The sequence below is a fragment of the Podarcis gaigeae genome (assembly GCF_964106915.1).
Source record: "Podarcis gaigeae genome assembly, chromosome: 2".
NCBI lineage: Eukaryota > Metazoa > Chordata > Lepidosauria > Squamata > Lacertidae > Podarcis > Podarcis gaigeae.
The window spans coordinates 32,612,158-32,632,527 of record NC_139679.1 but is presented as its reverse complement, the minus strand read 5'-3'; the positions used below and the strand labels follow the sequence as shown (position 1 = coordinate 32,632,527).

Here is a 20,370-nt window from a genome sequence, read left to right as displayed (position 1 = left end):
TGACTTCCTAGTTACGTGGCCAATCTGCATTTCTTAGGGGTAGGCAATATACCCAATGCAAAAGGAGCCAGCACTAAATCTGTGGGAGAGGCACCTGGGAGTTCAAAGGAATCAAAGAGTGTGACTGTAATCTGCTCTGTAATACGGAGAGGTTATCTGTACAAAAGAGCAGATCAGACCTGTTGTCATCATAGGATTGTAGAGAAGAAGAAGAAGAAGAAGAGTTTGGATTTGATATCCCGCCTTTCACTCCCTTTAAGGAGTCTCAAAGCGGCTAACATTCTCCTTTCCCTTCCTCCCCCACAACAAACACTCTGTGAGGTGAGTGGGGCTGAGAGACTTCAAAGAAGTGTGACTGGCCCAAGGTCACCCAGCAGCTGCATGTGGAGGAGCGGAGACGCGAACCTGGTTACCCAGATTACGAGACTGCCGCTCTTAACCACTACACCACACTGGCTCTCCAGTTGGAAGGGACCCCCAAGGGTAATCTAGTCCACCGCCCTGCAATGCAGGAATCACAGCTAAACGATCCCTGACAAATGGCCATCCTATCTCTGCTTAAAAACCTCCAATGGAGTCCACCACCTCCTGAGGGAGTCCATTCCACTGTTGGAACAGCTCTTACTGTCAGAAAGTTCTTCCTGACGTTTAATTGGAATCTCCTTTCTTGTAACTCGAAGCCATTGGTTTGGTCCTACCCTCTGAGCAGCAGAAAGCAAGCAAACTCTATCTTCCATGAGGCATCTCTCAGGATAAGTTTATACAGTTTGGAGAGGTATGAGCATCATGGCATAGATATCGCTGCTGTACAGAATGCCTTGTTACCTTCTCATTTCTAGCTACCCAGAGTGGCTGTGGCAACCCAGTCAGATGAGTGGAGTAGAAATAATAATAATAATAATAATAATAATAATAATAATAATAATAATCCTGCTGCATCAGATCTCAAGTGTCCCATCACTCAGCCTTCCCAGGGAGACCGGTTTACCCACCAATCTTGTCGCATTTTCACAGCCTGAATTGGCACATTCAGTACTTGCCTTCAGGTGAGTGCAGATGTTTTCACTCTGAAGTCGGACGGAGCGTTTCTGGATCACCTTGTAGTCCCAGGCACAGAAGACTTTGATTGCCAGGTCCCCTGATGCACTGTCCACACGGTAGCTCTCCCCAAAGGAGTGGGACATGCTGCGAAGGAGGGAGAAGATACCGTCAATCAAGATTGCTTGTGTTAGAAATACTTTATTTAAATCAAGTCCTCCAAGCAAGACCCTTCATGATTTTTTTTTTTCCATTTCTTAAAGTTATTTGAACTCTTTCTGATACCAGATTGTTGACCATCTGGCAAAAAAGAAAGGGGAAAAAAAGAGAGAAGAGATTCTGACACTGCCTGAGTTAAGTAAGTCCAATCATGTTCCATGGCGCTTACTCCCAGATAAATGCGCATTGGATTGCAGACCTTAAAACAGATATTATTAGTGTTCACATGTCATAATAAACCATAAGGGCTTGCGACCAGTTTACTTGCAGGATCATCTTACTTTATATGCCTACTCAACTACTCTGACACTGTTGTAGCTGCCACGTAATACTCTTTCTGCAGTTCTGAGAAATCCATCTTATAACACGGTAGCAACAACGCTTTCAAACTCCCTGCCTATTGACACCAGACTGGCACCTTTGCTGTGCTCTTTTTGCTGCTTGCTTAAATCATTTTTGTAAAATGGTGACATGTTTAAATCTTTTTACCTTTTTTTTTAAAAAAAATATCTTTAAAAATATGTTTTAACTATTCTATTATAATTTTTAACATTTCTTGTAAACTGCTTACAAGACTGCAGATTTAACAAAATATGTTACTACTTAGACTTGCAATATATGCTATCACATTTGAATGGCAATTATGAACCCCTTCTTGATTGCTTTGTTGCTGTTGCTGCAATCCTTCCCCATCCTGGAGGCCTCAAAATGCTGCTGGATTGCAATTTCCACAATCCCTTACCATCAGCTCTGCCTCCTGGGAATGATGGGGAGCTGAATTTATAATTATATGGGAGGATACCAGGTTGGAGAAGGTTGGGTGTACCAGACTGCAGCAAAAAAAGCAGTAAGAAATACTGATGGGAATGAGGAAGTGTTATTTGGAGCCCAGCACCTCTGTTTTCCCCAGAGTGGTTGGGGAAACCCAGCCAGATGGGTGAAGTATAAATAATAAAATTAATATTATTTTCAGGGAATTGTAAAAAATCAGGAAGGATGCAGAATATGGAAGATACCTAGACATTTTCTAAATGCAACCAAGAAGGAAAGACAAAATGAAAAGGTTGAGGACAGGTCCTGTGTAAGAGAAAAAGCAAAGAAAACTCCTGAAACCCGTATCATCTCACCTGTACACCAGCAGAAGGCAGGTCACAAAGAAGGAGACGCCGGAGGCTAACACGTAAGCCAGTGGCATATTGTATGGCAGATGGACAGGCCTGGCCTGCCTGCAAGTTGTGCTGCTGTTAGGGCTGAATGTGCAGGGGTCATTCAGTGTGAAGTTACTGTAGTAGCCGTAATACATCAATGTGTGATTGAAGTAGCCCTGCAAGGAGAAGAGAGAAATGGTTTCCAGTCCTTCAAGTGCTTTACTCTTTGCCCAAGGAACTTGGGCACAGCAACATGGGGATGGCTCGCGCATGCATGCTTGACACAACCACTGATGACACTGATGACCTTGGGTTAAGTACTTAATTTGTTCCGGAGGTCCGTTCTTAACCTGAAACTGTTCTTAACCTGAAGCACCACTTTAGCTAATGGGGCCTCCGCTGTCGCTGTGCTGCCGCCACGCGATTTCTGTTCTCATCCTGAAGCAAAGTTCTTAACCCAAGGTACTATTTCTGGGTTAGCAGAGTTTGTAACCTGAAATGTCTGTAACCTGAAGCATATGTAACCCAAGGTACCACTGTACTCACAATTCCCCCATTTCTTCTCAGAGGAGTCGGGTTTTTAAAAACCCTCATGGGCTAAGCAAACACCTCTGCTGTGCAATTGTTTCCAGAAGTAGTGTTGGAATAAGGAGAAAGGCATATTTTACGTTGTGATGGGGGATTTGTGGCCCTCCCAATCTTGCTGGACTACAGCTCCTATCGTGCCTGACCACTGCCTGTGCTGTCTGGGCCTGATGGGAATCAAACTCCTAGGAAATCTGAATGGCCACAGTTTAAAGGTAAAGGTAAAGGTACCCCTGCCCGTACGGGCCAGTCTTGACAGACTCTGGGGTTGTGCACCCATCTCACTCAAGAGGCCAGGGGCCAGCGCTGTCCGGAGACACTTCCGGGTCACGTGGCCAGCGTGACATCGCTGCTCTGGCGAGCCAGAGCCGCACACGGAAACGCCGTTTACCTTCCCGCTGGTAAGCGGTCCCTATTTATCTACTTGCACCCGGGGGTGCTTTCGAACTGCTAGGTTGGCAGGCGCTGGGACCGAACGATGGGAGCGCACCCCGCCGCAGGGATTCAAACCGCCGACCTTTCGATCGGCAAGTCCTAGGCACTGAGGCTTTAACCCACAGCGCCACCTGTGTCCCTCGGCCACAGTTTATTCACCCCCATTTTTAATATCACTCCACACATGCCACGATTAGAAGTACGCTGCTTTATTCCAATGGCAGCAAAGGGACATCAGATGTATTCGACAAATGCTTACCGCTCCAGTGAGGGGCTCAAGCCCCGTGAAGGCTTTGCTGTTGGGTGTGGTAGGAGGGTAAGCAGCCTGCACGGCAACCACGAAGACCAGCAGGAGCAGGAACAAGAAGAGATTGAACATGAGCAAAGTCTTGAGGAACAGGAAGTAGGAGAGGATGCTGGACCCAAAGCGACCGCTGATCTGCTTGAGGGAATAATGCCAGGGCTGGAGGGTGTGACGGAGGGACAGAAGGCTGTACCAGAGATTCCGGAACCCCTGCAGGGAAAGCAGCCTTTGATCAGAAAAGCCCTTCAGCTGAAGAGATGGTAGCTTTCAGCAAGCCATTGGTTGGGGTCCTACAGGTGTGTTTCACCAACACACAGTTAAGCAGATTGTTCCATGTCCTGGTGAGGGTCCAGGTCATGTGCAAGAGAAGGAGAGGGAGGAAATCCCCTTGCATTAGTGCAACTATTTAGTTGACCACCCAAGCACCTGAGCTACACTGGACTAAGCATCCAACCACCCTGCTGGACTCCTTCCCGTTGGCCTTGGCAGGATAAGTAAAACCACTGAAATCCATTGTGTCAGGGGTTCCCAAACTGTGGTCTGCTAGTTTCATTCAGGGGGTCTGCTGAGCATCTGTGAATTTGTGGTTGAAGATGGGAGATGCCACATCAATCACATTGGATATTTGTATTAAATTTTAATCGTATTTTCATTGCTTATTTCTTATATTGTGTTTTATCGTATCGCCCTTTGAATTCTATGGAACTACAGCTGCCACAACAGGCAGAAAATCCATTAAGTGGTCCCACCAAGACCCTCAGCCATTTTTAAGTGGTCTGTGGCGGAGAAAGAAGTTTGGGAGCTGCTACATTATGTGAAACATGCAGTCACCGCCTGTTTTGAGCAAACCACTGGGCCACAATCTCTGAAGAGTGAATTACAATGTTCTAGCTCACTGGGGTGCGGCACAAAATGAGTAAATATTTGCTTTGCATGTGGCACAGTAAGAATGTCATAAGAATATTAATTGCCTCCTCTCCAAGACTAGCTTGGAGCCTAACATGGTGTCTTCTCAAAATGCGAGCAAAGCCAAAAATGAACTTGTGTTGAAGAGAAAGCTGACATAAGTCTTCCATTATCTATTTACTTCATTTCTATCCCACCTTTCCTTGAAGGAGGTCAAGGTAATGTACATGATTCTCCCCCCCCCAAAAAAAAATCTCATCCCACAACAATCCTGCGAGGTAGGTCAAGCTACTGGCCCAAAGTCACCCAGAGAGCTTCATGTCTGAGTGCGAATTTGAAGCCAGGCCTTGAATACAACACTCCAACGGCACTAGAAGAAACTTAGAAAGAGGCTCCAAAAACATTTTAATGCCTTGATGGCATTAACACAAACTCCGTAACTGGCAAAAGTTGGGCCGAAGCCTTCAACAATTACTATCTCAAATCCTTAAATACCCCACAGATTTCTTAGAAGGATTCTGATAGATATTTCCACAGCTATGTAAGGAAGATTCTGGAGGCCACACTTCTTCCCAGAGAGGCCTCTGAGTCTGTTTTTCTCCTCACAATATAGATATACTAATGGAGTGCTTGGGAAGCTGTTGTATGGACAAATGAGGGATTTCATTAGTTGTATGAAAGGAATTGGCCTCAGTTAGGCAACCTTGCTGATAAAGGGGAAAGGAGCCTATATAGAAAGGGTGTTGGTAAAGTTATGCCCTCATTTAGCAGCACCTTCAATGGGTAGAAGCAGAGATTCTTCTCTCTTTCTGGGGGCAGCTGGTGGTGCCAAAGCAGGCTGCCCTTTCCAGGGCTACTTCTACAGCATACATTTAAATCAGTAGTATACAACTTTAATAGTCACAGCTACCTCCAAACAAATCCTGGGAACTGTAGTTGGTTAAGGGTGCTGCAGGTTGCTAGGAGACCCCTATTTGCTTCACAGAGCTGCAATTCCCAGAGTTCACCAAGAAGAGGGATTGATTGTTAAGCCACTACTGTGGCTCTGTGAGGGGAACTGAGATGTCCTAATACCAGTCAGCACCCTTAACAAACTACAGTTCCCAGGATTCTTTGCAGGAAGCCATGAACCGCTGCTTGGGTTCTGAGATATTCAGGGGAGGCCTTTCTCTCAGTCCCGCCATCCTCACAGGCACGTTTGGAAGGGACGCGGGAGAAAGCCTTCTCCCAGACCTTGGCACTCTCTCCCTAGAGAACCTAGGCCTGCTCCCTCCTTGTTGTCCTTCTGCCTGAAGGTGAAGTCTTTTTTATTGCAACAGGCTTTCAGGAACTGACTGTGTTTAAGGAAAGGGCTGGTGCTGTGCTGTTTTTGTTATGTACTGAGGTTCTCACCCTGGGCCAGCAGGGGGATACTGTAGATAGTTATGCAAATGAAGGATCGAAAGTGACGTTCATTGATTGGATAGTTTTTATGCAAATGAAGGATCGAAAGTGACGTTCAGTGATTGGATAGTTTTAGAAAGTTGCTACAGTAACGTTGTACTGGAGCTCTATATAAGCACGCTGACTGAGCCCTTCAGTTCAGTTCTGTTCTGGCCTCTGAATAAAGAGGAGCTGTTTGAATCATCGCTGTGTTGTCTGATATGTTCACCCACAACTTAACAGATTTATTGTAATTAATAATAATAATGATAATAATAATAATAATGGGGTATTAAAGTGTTTTAAAGGTATGGCACAGATGCGGCCCAGGACTATGCAGGGCAGGTGAAGCTGACTTACTATGATGATGTGGTATTTAAGACGGCTGCAATGTGACAAAGGAGCTCTTGTCTTGGGTTTCATCAAGGTGCCCGAATACCCACTTGATTCCTGCCTACAAAGGGACAGACAGAAGGATTTTTATAGAATCATTGCAAAAGGGTGCTTTTTAGATGAAAAGTACAAGCTCCTCATGTCGTTCAGCACACTCACCAACTGCTCCCTTGATTGCAATTATTATTATTATTATTATTTATTACTTATACCCCGCACATCTGGCTGGGCCTCCCCAGCCATTCTGGGCAGCTTCCAACAGAATATTAAAAACACAATAAAAGATCAAACATTAAAAACTTCCCTAAAGAGGGCTGCTTTCAGATGTCTTCTAAAAGTCAGGTAGTTGTTTATTTCTTTGACATCTGGTGGGAGGGTGTTCCACAGGGCGAGTGCCACTGAATATCATTCCTGCCCATTTTAGTAGTGCTGAAATGGCTTAAAGGCACTGACCTCAGCTTGCACTTCTCGCCCAGGCTTAGAGGCATTGTTCTCAGCATGCTGATGCGCTGGCTGGCTGGCAGGCTCCGGAGTTCTTTCACCAGGAGGCTGCGTTTGTCTAGGGAGGGAAGTATACAGGATGTTTAAAGGCCACTCCTGGAGGAGGTAAACCCAGCTGCATTTCCAATGGCAGGCATTTTGGCGAGAGAGAGAAAATGTCAAAAAAAGAAAAAAGTACCTCCTTGGCTCCCCTTCCTTACACATTTTGAACTGGGTATTAAAACAAACAAGTCACACAGAAAACAAGAAATAAACCACACACTGGATTCTGCAGCTCTGGAAAAGTATTTGTTCCATGGCCGTTCCTGGCAAGGCTGACCCTGTGCATTTTCTTGAGACAGGGCCATAACATGATAATGCCACCTTGAAGGGCTACAGTAGTTGGTCTTCTGAGCAGTCATTGGCCTGGAAAGGTATTCTGACCCACCTGCTCTGGTGAAAAAGTCCAATTGTTCTAATGATGCAAATATTTGGAAGGGTGAACCATATGCACAGAACAGTGACCATAAATTATTATTATTGGAAGCTTTTAATGTTTAATGGATTACTATACTTTAATATTTTGTTGGAAGCCACCCAGAGTGGCTGGGGAAGCCCAGCCAGATGGGTGGGGTGTGTGTGTGTGTGTGTGTGTGTGTGTGTGTGTGTGTATATAACATATTATTATTATTATTATTTCCCTAAAATGCTCATCACTCAGACAGCTGCACAATGAGTACACGGCCCCTTCCAATTTTTTGCCAGAGTATGCATCTCCCCAAGCTTTCCATAGCGGACTTACTATCCTCTTCCTCATGGCTGGAATCCAGGTCTAGATCAAGCTGCCGAATGCTGGGCCGCGCGGAGCGGGACACTTCTTGAAGAGGAGCGCGGGTGCTCTTCCGGCGCAGCCGGGCAGTGCGGTTACAATACTGGGAGATGACAGCTCCTCTGCTGCGGCCTGCAAGTGGATGAGAAAGAAGATGAGAGGAAGGCTCCTGGTCTGATACCATGGAGAACTTTCAGTCCCTATCATTTGTGCCCCATGCTGAAAAGCCTTAACTCTGAGACCCTGACTCTTGCAAAGGGACTTCCTCGCAGGCTTGCTCCAACTCACCAATAGTTCGGCTGGGCATGCTGGCCAGGATGCGCAGAGTGGCTGAGGAGAAGTCCGGATGTTCTGCCATTTGCCCTGGTGCCTCCCAAGCCTCAGTCCGGCGTGGAGGAGAAACCGTGTAGGCCAGATTCTCTGGAGGGAAGGGAGGAACAAAATTATTTTTACTGCATAGTCTTGGGTAGGGAGGTGGAAGGGGTGTTGCCCCTTTGGAGCAGGGATCCTCCTTACCTACTTTTCATTTTCAGTTCCGTGCATGCTCCCTCGTTTTAAATAAAAGCCGTGCTTCTCGAACTTTTAAATACTTTGCTACCACTTTTGAACTTATTGTGCCTTCTCTCCCCAACCTCAACTCAGGACCAACCTTTCGTTCCACAGCAGACTTAAGAACAAACGTTGAATCAGGCATACGACCCATCTGGTCCAGCATTAAATATGAAAATCTTTAATGAACAATAGCATTTTCTGTGAGTATTGCAACACTCCAGTTCTGCTAGTGCCAACAGACTTCAATTTGCACAATGGAACTTCCTTCTTCTCTCCCCTGAAGGCCCCAACCACTTGCCAGAGATGGCAAAAATTAGGTGCACTAATAGAATGTACTTATTCATAGATATGTGAAACTTGTATGCATGGTACAGCAATTATGCTGCCTTCCTGATGGTCTGAGACATTGCATTGTTGTGGAAACCCATCCTTGCACTGATATATGTGTGTGTGTCCAGGTTCTTTGGTTTCTACACCTTTTGAGTTATCCACAGCTTCAATGCTGTTAACAAAGGAAGCTTCAAGGAGCCCTTGGGAGATTATTATAAACTAAATTAAATTAAATGGCACATTTTGTCATCTAGGCTGAGTCGTCTATACCCCTGGGAAATCTCCCCCAGTGTTTCTTGCCAGAGGCTTCCGAAAACACATGAAGAGTGAAATTAATATTCAGCACAACAAAAAAGCAAAACAACAACAACCCAAAAACATCTCAACTTTAATCACATCTGAGAATCTCACAAGTTCACTGCCAAATCTGTCTCTTAATCTGCAAGCACATCAAGTTACTTAAAATACAATAATTACTGTCACAATTACAACTGGTGTTTTATATAAATCATTTTGCAAATAAACAAGAAAACAAAACAGCTGAAATATGTGGAAATTCTTAAAGCACACAATTCCAAAATTCTCTTATCACTATGTCTTGGAGACATCTAAAGTTTCTGAGTAAACAGAACAAAACCAATAGTATATAACTTACATAGGGACACTTTCGATATACCGTAGATTCCGGCGTATAAGACGACTTTTTAACCCCGGAAAAGAGGTTAAAAAGTCGGGGGTTGTCTTATATGCTGGGTATTGGCGGCGCAGTGCAGAGTGGAGCCCACCCCCACCGCCGGCTGCTGCAGCAGGGGCGGCGTGCTCCACTCCGCACGGCTTTCTCCCAGCGTGGAGCTGCCCAGCGTATTAGGCAACTGGGCTTAGAAGACGAACCCCCAAATTGCAGCTGCCATTTTTGGGGGTTGTCTAATACTCCCAGTTGCCTAATACGCCGCAATCTACGGTACACCTCAGACCATTTGAAGGTCTTTGTCATGGTAGCAATGCTCTCGTCTTTGAGTGCTGTAGCAATGTTAGCTGTATAGTCTCCCTTGGAAAGAATATTATACAGTATTATCCAAAGAACAGACAGAGCTGTTTCTACTGTATTTGCCAAAGTAACTGAATTTTGCTTTGGGTAAAATTCACCGGCTTCTGCAAGCCAGTGTGGTGCAGTTGTTAAGAGGCCCAGGCTAGGGCTAGGGACACCAAGGTTCAAATATCCACTCAGTCATTAAGGTCACTGTCACCATGTCTTAGCCTAACCTACTTTGCAGGGTTCTTGTAGAAGAAAGAACTGGCTGAAAATAGAATAAAAAAAGATGTGAAAATATAACAGTTTGTTTTCATTCTACTTTCTCTACATACAGATCAGATTGCAAAATCAGCTTCTCTGAAATAAAACAACTCTGATTAGCTGTAGCACTCCTGCATTTTAGTGGAGGCTAAAATGTTCTGAAATTAGGACGCTGTGCATTTAGCAATATCTGTCAACCCTGACTTTCTAAGTGAAAACTTAGAAGCTACATCAGAACACTTCCCCAGGTTTTTCTCCTGCTCTACAACCACATTGGTCTCTGAGGAAAAGCAGAATCAAGAAAAATTACTTTCACCACACAAATCACACTCCATCACAGCTATTTCCCTGCAGCAATCAGAGGGATGATATCCACCCAGCAGTTCTCAACACTGAGTCACATTGTCTCACCTCTGCCTCTGGGAGCCAGATTCTGCATCTCCACCTCCTCCTGTTCAGCCAGCCAGCTCTGCTCCTCGATGAGCTGGTGGAAGGAATCGTGAACAGCACCTTCATCATAAGGACTTATGTCCTGGCTGTGGGGGAACAGAGAACCAGGATCCAGAATTATTCATAGAATCATCGAATGGTAGAGTTGGAAGGGATCCCGAGGGCCATCTAGTCCACCCCCTTGCAATGCAGGAATTTCAACTAAAGCATTAAGCTGGTGCATTGCCTAAGAAGACAGCATCCTAACTCCCAACTGGATCCATGTATAGGATAATGCTAGGAGTCAGGTGTATATAGAGCCTAAGAATAGAGATGTCCCACAAGGCAGTGTTTATTATCAGTCATCAAAGCAGTAACCGTGGACCACCAGTTTTAGACACAGGTCCTCCACCACAGGGACGTGGGTGGCGCTGTGGGTTAAACCACAGAGCCTAGGAGTTGCTGATCAGGTCAGCGGTTCGAATCCCCACAATGGGGTGACCTCCCATTGCTCGGTCCCTGCTCCTGCCAACCTAGCAGTTCGAAAGCACGTCAAAGTGCAAGTAGATAAATAGGTACTGCTCCGGCGGGAAGGTAAACGGAATTTCCGTCCGCTGCTCTGGTTCGCCAGAAGCGGCTTAGTCATGCTGGCCACATGACCCGGAAGCTGTATGCCAGCTCCCTCGGCCAGTAAAGCGAGATGAGCCCGCAACCCCAGAGTTGGTCACGACTGGACCTAATGGTCAGGGGTCCCTTTACCTCCACCACACCTAAGGCAACAGACCTAAGAGAGGGCCTATGACAACAGTGAGGAATGGCTAGGGGAGGGGAAGCTCAAGAGGAGCAGGGAGCTGCTGCTGCCCCCAGCACCTGTCACCTGAGGGGGCTGCCTCACTCTATCTAATGAAAAGGATTTTGAGAAGTGCCTTAGTTCAGAGGCAAGATTAATGAAATCTATGTGTACCATTTCCCTTTGCTTGCAGAGCCCATAGGTGCATAAATCCTGTACCTCTAGTTTCCCAGTTCCAAGCTTTGCCATTTGTACTACAAGGAACTGTGGAACTCATTGCCACATGGTTCAACCATGGGAAGTAGAATATCTTTCATCAAAAGATCAGACAATTCTTATGAAAGGAAAGGAACATTTTAAAAGTTTAGGTAGGGTGATTGGCATCCTTCTGTTGTTTTGAAACATGCTGGGGATGAATGCAAATTACATATGTGGTGGAGTAATCTATTATTGCTCTGTGCAGTTAGCCGTAGGCTTCTCTCAACTTGTGCACAGCTGAATAAATTTTGGAGCCAAGGACTAAAATAGACCACCTGCCTGTCCCAGTAAGTTTTTTCTCGTGCCATTAAAGAAAGCTTGCATTCTGCAAACGTAGATGAATCAGAAGAACTTTCCAATATTCCATCACATGTGTGGTCTGCTTCACTGTGCGCTGGAATCTATCCTCTACAATGAAGTAAATCCCTCAGGCCCCATCTTTTGAACAAAAATGTCCAATTTCCAGGTATTTCTAATAGTTGGCATGTCCAGAACTTTGTGCATGCCAAAGTTCAGCTTTCGGGGGGGCCTGGAAGTATCCTTGTGGTACATTTATTTGCCCCCTGCTTCCAGGGAGAGCCTTGGAAGCGCCCCCTTCGGACTTCTGTGGTTATCAGGATACCACATTTCAACTTCCTAGTTACCAAGGAAGTGGTGTAACCAGCTGGGTTCTGTTTTGCGCACAAGAGAGAACAATCATGTCCTCTTTCAGACTTTCCCCGTTGCCAGGTTAGTGCTTCTAGATTTCTGGAAATATCTGTTGAGTCTTCCATTTGAAGGGAAATAAGGCATGAGTGACTAGGATGCCTTGGAACAGGAACACAGGAAATTGCCTTATACTGACTAAAGTCACCAAACCACCTGTCCATCTAGATCAGTTTTGTCTGGGACCCTCCCAGCCCTACCTGAAGATGCTGGGGACTGAACATGGGACCTTCTGTATGCAAATCAGGTCCTCTACCTATTGAGTTACGTAATCCCTTCTCTAAAGCATTACACAGATACCAAATTTCAGGATGAAGACAATTTAGGGCAACAAAACAAAACTAAAACCCATATTGGCAATTTCAATACCCCCAACACTATGGAGTTAATGAGGCCCAAGTGTATTTTCATTAATTTACATCATTTAAAATACTGTCACTCACCTGGCAGCCTCCCTGCTCTCAGTGGCAGGAAAGGTGAAGGCCACTGTGTGAGACATGTTGTCCTCCCTCAACAGCACCAATCGCTTGCCTACTGGTTTGCTTGCCTCTTCATGGCTCAGTCCGACGGCGTTTCTAAATGCAAGTTAGAGAAGGATCCTGTCACCGATGAGTTGCTTCTGCTGAGGTGGCCCCACTTTGGGGCTCAGCGCTGCTACACACGAGATCACAAGACTTTTGAGGTTAGGACGACTGATCTGGCTTAATCCTTTTGACTCCCACAGACAGCAAAGCTAGGTCTGGAGTTATGAGCTGTCTCTGTGCTACAAGGAGGACCACAAGACCAGGAACACAAAGCTACCTTCAACTCCCGCTGCAAGACTCTTTTAAACAGAAGGCAAATGTCTACCGCCACAGCAGCCCAGTCAGCTAGGAGCAAAACACTGCGAAGAGGAAGGAAACGGAGGTCGAGACAAAGGCTGCAATTCAGCATGGTGCAGTGACCTTGCTCTGCATTTCACCACTGAGATAACACACACAGAGCAGCAGATTCCAGGACAGTCAGAACTCCACCCGCTCAGGGGCGAACAAGAGTGGCTTTCTCCATTCTCTTGACTGAAAGGGCAGGGGAGTGCTTCTCATGAACCCACCCACATGCAGGTGCTTCTCATACATCCGCCCGCTCTGCTCTGGGAGCAGACAAACTCACTAAAGTTTATTTTGACTGCCTCGGCCTTCATCAGACTACACCAGCTGTCGCCACATGTTGCCAGGGAGATAAGGGTTTTTCTTTGCAGTTCAGTGCACAAAGGCTGCTTGGCTTCCAAGGGATAAGGAGAGCCCAACCCTGACATTCTTAAGGGTGGAGAGGAACAGAAGTCCCTCATCATCACTCGGAATTTAGGGGTCAGCAAATTTTTTCAGCAGGGGGCTGGTCCATTGTCCCTCAGACCTTGTGGGGGGCTGGACTATATTTTTTGGGGGGGGAAGAATATGTACGAATTCCTATGCCCCACAATTAACCCAGAGATGCATTTTAAATAAAAGGACACATTCTACTCATGTAAAAACACGCTGATTCGCAGACCGGCCGCGGGCTGGATTTAGAAGGCAACTGGGCCGAATCCAGCCCCTGGGCCTTAGTTTGCCTACCCATGGATTAAATAGTTCCCTCACAAAATGCCTCACTTGCTTCAGTGCACTGAGAACTACAGCAAACAAAGCAGCTGGTGCTTCCTGCCTGACAGGAAACACCAGGAACTCCTGCTTCAGGTTCCAGGAAAAGTCTGAAGCTTTTAGGGCACATGGGAGAATGAAGGAAATAAATGACTGGATGCCTGAAGTGTGTTTTACACACAAGATAAAAGCTGAGCATGGTTGCCCATAGTTCTGACGTCCATAGCCAGGAAATCACTTTGTTCATCCTGTGTCGCTCAGTTCAGGAGGAGTTGCAACATATTTTTTGCTTTGAAGGAGGTCTCAAATTTTAGAGCCTGGTGCAAGGGACACCCGTTATTTCACAAGCCTACATCAATACTGCAGAAGAAAAACAACAACAGTGTAGTGCCCTTACTTCTTGAAACCGTAACCCGGTTGTTCTAGGTAAGGGCGAGGGAACTTGTGGCCCTCCAGCCTTAGCCAGCATGAAATACGGGCAGGGACAATGGGAGCTGGGGTTCAGTAACATCTGGAGGACCAGAGGTGCCTCAATGCTAGACCAAAACTACTATTATCCCCAACCAGGGACCATGATGGCAGGTGCCAGCTACAGGTTACCCAAACTTGTTCGGAGATGCTGGGGACTGAACCTGGGACTTTCTCCATGCAAGGCAGACATTCTACCACTGGGCTATGGCCCCTCCTCAGACCATCTGTGAGAGAGATTTATTATGGGAATGCAGCACTCCCATGGGAACTTTTGTTAGTGACTCATCTCACAGTTAGGAAGCCTTGCTTAAATACTGAAATTATTCTAGAGCTTTCTTTATTATATGCTGACCCAACTTATTTCTCCTCACTCTGTTGACATTTTGGGCTCTTTCAGGCTTTTTCTATGTGGCAAAAGTTGTTCTGTCTTCTTTTCATTTCGGCCTTCCATAGGCCGGAACCATCTTACCATGCCTCCACCCAGAGCTTCCACGCTTCCCTCACAGTTACAGCTCCCTGAACCCTTGGGCCTTTCTTTTGACCTTGCTTAACATTATTCATCAACTTCTCTCTTTTGGCTAAAGCGGGAATTGTATTAGGAGTACTGATGGAGGCAGGTCTTACAGCAAAACGCTCTACTCCTCTCCTTCAAGCAGCCCTGAAAGAGATTTCAGCTAAAATGTCCAGGAGCTGCGTTTTAATGATTAAGCCTGCAGAAAGGAAGTCAACTGGCTGACCTGAAACCTATTGCGAAGATAACGTGAAACTTAACAACGTCCCATACTACTGCCCTGGCTGCCTCCAACAACAAGCCTGAGGAAACCTTGGCCCCAAGTTCATGCTTGCTAGGAACAACCACTGATCTTCTGAATTCCTTATCAGAGCAAGCAGAAAGGTTTAGTCCTGTACAGTAGCTCAGCAATGGCGTCTGATGCAGACTGGTATTGTTGGAACACTTAGAACTCTGCCTCTGTACACACTACAGTCATACCTCGGGTTGAATACGCTTCGAATTGAGCGCGTTCAAGTTGCACTCCACGGCAACCCGGAAGTAACGGAGCGCGTTACTTGCAGGTTTTGCCACTTGCGCATGTGCAGACACTCAAAATGACGTCATGCGCATGTGCAGAAGCGGCGAAAAGCGGCGCGTGCGCAGACATGCCGTTGCTAGTTACGTTTGCTTCCAGATGCGAACAGGGCTCCGGAACGGATCCCTTTCGTATTTAGAGGTACCACTGTATTTATTTAAAGTACATCCCACCCCTGCCAAGAATTCTGGGAACTGTCGTTTATCCCTCACAGAACTACAATTCCCAGGTCCCTTAACAAACTATAGTTCCAGGGATTCATAGGGAACTTTAAATGTGTGGCATGTAAGCTGCCTGTATGTAAACCCCAAGCTTTACGCTCTCTTGCTTCTCACCAGAATGCAGGGGGCCAGGCAGCTGGTACAGCAACGATGCAACAAAAGGCATTTGTTTGCCCAGTCGTGGCTGCCAACCCTTTTTCTGCACCCATATAAATTAGCATGCTTTCTCCTAGCATGCTTTAACATCAGCCTAATAGAATGCCAGAATGCCAGGCCTTTGCTACAGCCTTTGTCCAAGCAAAGAGTCACACCCGTCTCCTGCAGTTTGGTTTTTAGAGCATCTATATATCCCAAACATTCACGTACCTCCCCAGCCATACTTTATGCATTCCCCCATTTTTAATAGGACTATTCTCTTTGGGCTGAAGTAGACTTGCACCATGGCCAGTTTTCATTTAACATCTGCAAAATTAGGCAGCAGGCACCGGTCAAATTTATGCATGTGTAAATGAACTCTTAACTATGCAAATGGCCGGAGGCAGTATTCTTTCCCCCTTCTTAGAATAAATGCCAAATCACAGAGAAACAATGATTTTGCACAGTATGGGGGCACACACAGACTCTCATTACTACAGCGTGCACAGGGTTATGTTGGGGAGCAGCTGCATCCACTTCTAACTTAACACAAATCTCAGTGGCGGCTTAATTATCGCTTCTTGGCAGCCACACAGGAGAAGAATAATTACAACAGGCATGGCCACCACTGGACATAGAAGAGTTAATCGCAGTACATTCAGGCCTCTCCTCCCAGCCCCCAGCAACAGGAATTTCAGTGTTTTGCTCACCCAGCCTGTGGGCATGTTTGGACAGATAATGGGTTGGGCTGCACACCCATTCCTATACATTCACCAGAACAGGAACAGTTCTATGTAGGGAAAAGGATGAAACTCATGTGCAGATTGTTACATGTGATGTCTGCATGCATCTGTTTCACTGGGTATATATTAGGATGAAACGGAGATGTGTAAAATTGTCATATGATGCACCCGCGCTTTCTTCCATATGGAAGTATGCTTTCCTGTAAGAATTCTTAAGAACCAAGAAGCCCATATTCAACACCAGAACTGCTAAAGCTACTGTTGCTCAGTTAGAGTGAAACCTCCTACACTAGGTTACATGCAGGGGACAATGGGCAGGTCAGGACCATCCTGTGGGAATCCTAGAACATTGGAGGGGGGTACATGTGGCCCTCCAGATGTAGCTAGACTACAAGTCTCATCATCCCTGACCATTGGCCATGCTGGCTGGGGCTGCTAGGAGTTGGGAGTCCAATATCTGGAGGGAAATAGGTTTACCGCCTCCTGTCCTAAATGAAACATCAAAGCAGTCTCAGGATGGTCACCCATGAGAGCCAGGATTGGCTAAGCAGTTAGGAGCACTGCTCTGGTGCCTTTGTGCTGCTGCATTCCAGATGTAGTGGGGTTTTTGGACTGAACTGATCACCTGCCAGTTAACAAGGGCAGGGCAGGGCAGGGCAGGGCTCACATCTGGCTTCCTGCAGTGAGTAGGGTGGTGCCCCCAGAGAAACAGTGCCTCTTTCAAAAACACTTTTTGCACTGCCAATTCAGCACCCAAATAGGAATGCAGAAAGAAAGCTGGCAGGATGTGCCCTTAGTGCAATTGGTAATTCTCATCCCCAAACCAGATAGCTTACTTACCAGTGTAAGGACACCCAGAAGACCTCTGAACTCCATGAAATTCCTCACGCTTCCAGGGCTAGAGAGAGCCTAGCCCAGCGCATCCTACTTCCCTGGCAGAAGGCAAAGGCATGCTTCCATCCTGACATACCTTTGCATTCTTACTTTCTCTCCACAGCAGCTTCTGAAATAATGGAAAGAATAGAACTGCTGCATGCCCAAGGCTTGCCTGCAGGGCCAAGAAAGTGTTCCAAAGATCTCTGCTTCTGCTGTGCCAAGAAGCACAGGCTGCAGCCTCATCCTCCACCCTCCCCCTATTCCTTTTCTGCAGACAGCTCTTTCATATTACGGTATCTGGTCTGATACAGCAGGACAGCCCAGGAGGAGTCAGAGAAGCACAGCGGTAAATTCTGAAGTGCAGGAGTTAACCAAAACAGCCTTCACAGCCTCACTCGAAGGAGAGTACAACACACCCACACCTAGCAAGCGGCACCACTTAGCAGAATATCCAATTTATTAGGATCATCCCAACTAAAATCATATACAGTACAGTATATAATTACCTAGGGGTATAGGTTTAATTTGTAAAGCACACTGGCATTTAACAAAATATCTCTAGTCAGCTGAAAAACAACCTTTAACTTTTAATGAAAAGTTTCCATTTAAACTGCCACTGTGAAACAAGGACCACATCAAAGAAAAGGAAAGCAGTACCCAGCTTTGCTCATTTTTCTCAACCCCAAACACCTCATTTACTTGCCAGAACAAGGAGACTGTCAATCACACTGGCACTCTGGCAGAAGAGACTACTTTTGAAAAAAAAAGTCCAGGCACCACTTCAGTTTACCACAACCCACTACCCAATTCCCCTTTCTTACATTGGCGCTTAACATCTCGGGCTACTTGGAAACAACTCAACCAAGGTCACTGGCACTTTCTTGCAAGTAAACTTGCTTGTGACCCTAGCATTACTTTTCATTGTTTGAAAGTGCTTCAGTAGGGTACGTGGAATATGAAAGGTGGGGCCCAGCTAACCCTACTAACTAGAAAAATTCCACACACACCAAGTCACAGGGGCTGACTTTAAAATCATGTTATAGTGAAAATAAAAGGTTTCAGAGCTTTCTTGCATCCAAAATTTCCGTATAATTACTGCAGCTATGTTATATTTCTCATAATGAACTATATTTAGCAATGTCTTGGGCATTTTGCTACAAGTAAATAAAACAATACTTCGGTTGAGGCAAGGGAAGCTTTCCTGTGTGCAGCAGTGACTTAGAACTTCTAAAAGGAATAGCTGCAGATCTAATAACTTCACATCACCTTGTCCCACTGGATAACCTTTTGCCCATCACGCCAAGAATACCCCATTTCTGCTTTTAGCCCAGCCCCTCTTTGAAGGCTTTCAATAGAAAGGCAGATTTATTCATTTTTACTAAAAAAAAAAATCAAAACAAAACATACCTGATTCCAGCCCACAACTCCTGGCGAGGCACTAGTTTTAGGACCCTGCAGCAAACTAAGCTGCTCCTATTGCCTTTCTCTCTTTATTTCCCCTTGCTGCCTGGAGGGAGAGAATGAGGAAGGGAGCAAAGGCAGCTGCTTCTGTATACATGCACGCCGTGGGCATCTTATTCCCTTTCTCTCTTGAACCATAAAGGATGGGCCAGAAAGCGTTTTGGCCAAACAAGTTAGAGTATCTAAGAGGCCGTACTTCTCCTACATATACAACCGAGTGGGTGTGAGAAGAAGGGACGGTCACGGGTCTTCCAGAGCAGTTTTGTTACCTTCCCACGCTGAGACTATTGAGAATCAGAACGATAACGCATCGGGGACACAAGAAAAGTCCTCAGTTTGTAGCCCATCCCCGCTCAGAACACAGCGGCAGATCATCAGAGGCAATAACAATGTAAGAAAATGTTTCAGTACTTACAAAACAAGGGGAACTGAGTTATTTCTCAGTCCAGCAAGTCACAAGCAGCCTTTCTGCTGTATCTTACTCACTAACCTAGTGGGATCCTGTAGTTTTGATCAGTAGAATCTTAGCCACAAGATTCAGAAAACTTTTTCCCCCCTCCAAGGTCTCCTTTGTCCCGTCTCGGCAGTCTCAGACCACACCCTGCGCCTCACCTGTTATACAAAGGACGCTGGGAGATGTAGTCCTCCCCCACTCCAGCATCTACCTGGAGCAAACTCCTAGGTTAGGTTTGTATTGAACGGCGGCTTGCAAAGAAGTCAACATCTTCATTTATTCAAAGGGGCCACGTTCGGACCAAATAAGCACAAGTCTCCCGAATTATCGGAGAGGACAACTGTATTATGGTATGGCTTACTGTGTGTGCATATTTCCACTTGCACTGTTAGATGACCGCTCTCAGGAAGGAGAGCCTTGTATAATGGGAAAAGATGTACTGATCACTCTTTTCCCATCATCATCATACTCTCAAAGGCTACATTTGCTCTATACATTGAAAGCACTAGGACACCAGTTAAACATTCATGTCTTCCCCCAAAGCATTCTGGGAACTGTGGCTTCTTAATGGTGTTGAGAGTTGTTAGGAAACCCCTATTCCCCTCAAAGAGCTACAATTTCCAGAATTCACTGGGTGAAGGGAGCGGTTGTTAAATCCCTCTAGGAATTGTAGCTTTGTGAGGGAAATAGGGTTCTCCTATCAACTTAGCACCCTTAACTTCCCAGGATGCCTTGGGGGAAGCCATTACTGTTTAAAGCTGCATGATACCATACCCTCCAACATTTCTCAAATGAAAATAAGGACATCCCATTCCACAGTGGTAATTGTACTATTTATACCCCACACATCTTAATATCTGGGTATCTTCCAACATATAAAAAATAATAATTAAACATTTATTTTTTAAAAAACTTCCCTATACAGGATTGCCTTTACATGGCTCGGGGGTTGGATAACTCCATACCCTCCAACATTTCTCCATTGAAAATAGGGACATCCTAAGGAAAAGTAGGACATTCCAGGATCAACCAGTAACTGAGATGGCTTTTCTGAAACAGGGTCGTCCCTGGAAAATAAGGACACTTGGAAGGTCTGTGATAATGCTTTAGATGTAAAGTTCAGATAGGGTCTGAGTTGCCTAAAACGTAGGTTTCTGCATAGCTACACTTTACAAGAAACTTCACTCT

General features: G+C 45.8%; 1 protein-coding gene across 10 annotated transcripts in view; it reads right to left on the bottom strand.

Moving 5' to 3' along the window:
• The window catches only part of TMC6 (transmembrane channel like 6), a 29,118-nt gene extending 9,765 nt beyond the window's left edge, over window positions 1-19,353 (bottom strand). For 2 of the 10 annotated variants that reach the window (XM_083727499.1, XM_083727507.1), the window contains exons 1-10: window positions 19,219-19,353; window positions 12,561-12,692; window positions 10,347-10,471; window positions 8,048-8,179; window positions 7,733-7,891; window positions 6,904-7,009; window positions 6,418-6,511; window positions 3,685-3,939; window positions 2,385-2,581; window positions 1,041-1,185 (exon numbers count right to left, since the gene is read on the bottom strand). In XM_083727499.1, coding sequence (XP_083583625.1) covers window positions 1,041-1,185; window positions 2,385-2,581; window positions 3,685-3,939; window positions 6,418-6,511; window positions 6,904-7,009; window positions 7,733-7,891; window positions 8,048-8,179; window positions 10,347-10,471; window positions 12,561-12,616 — 1,269 coding nt within the window. In that variant the 5' untranslated portion in view covers window positions 12,617-12,692; window positions 19,219-19,353. Of the gene's footprint in view, window positions 1-1,040; window positions 1,186-2,384; window positions 2,582-3,684; window positions 3,940-6,417; window positions 6,512-6,903; window positions 7,010-7,732; window positions 7,892-8,047; window positions 8,180-10,346; window positions 10,472-12,560; window positions 12,693-12,918; window positions 13,491-17,231; window positions 17,395-18,674; window positions 19,097-19,143 lie in introns of those variants that run through there. The other 8 variants (XM_083727501.1, XM_083727502.1, XM_083727508.1 and 5 more) reach the window with 8 other exon arrangements.
• Window positions 19,354-20,370: the final 1,017 nt, after the last annotated feature.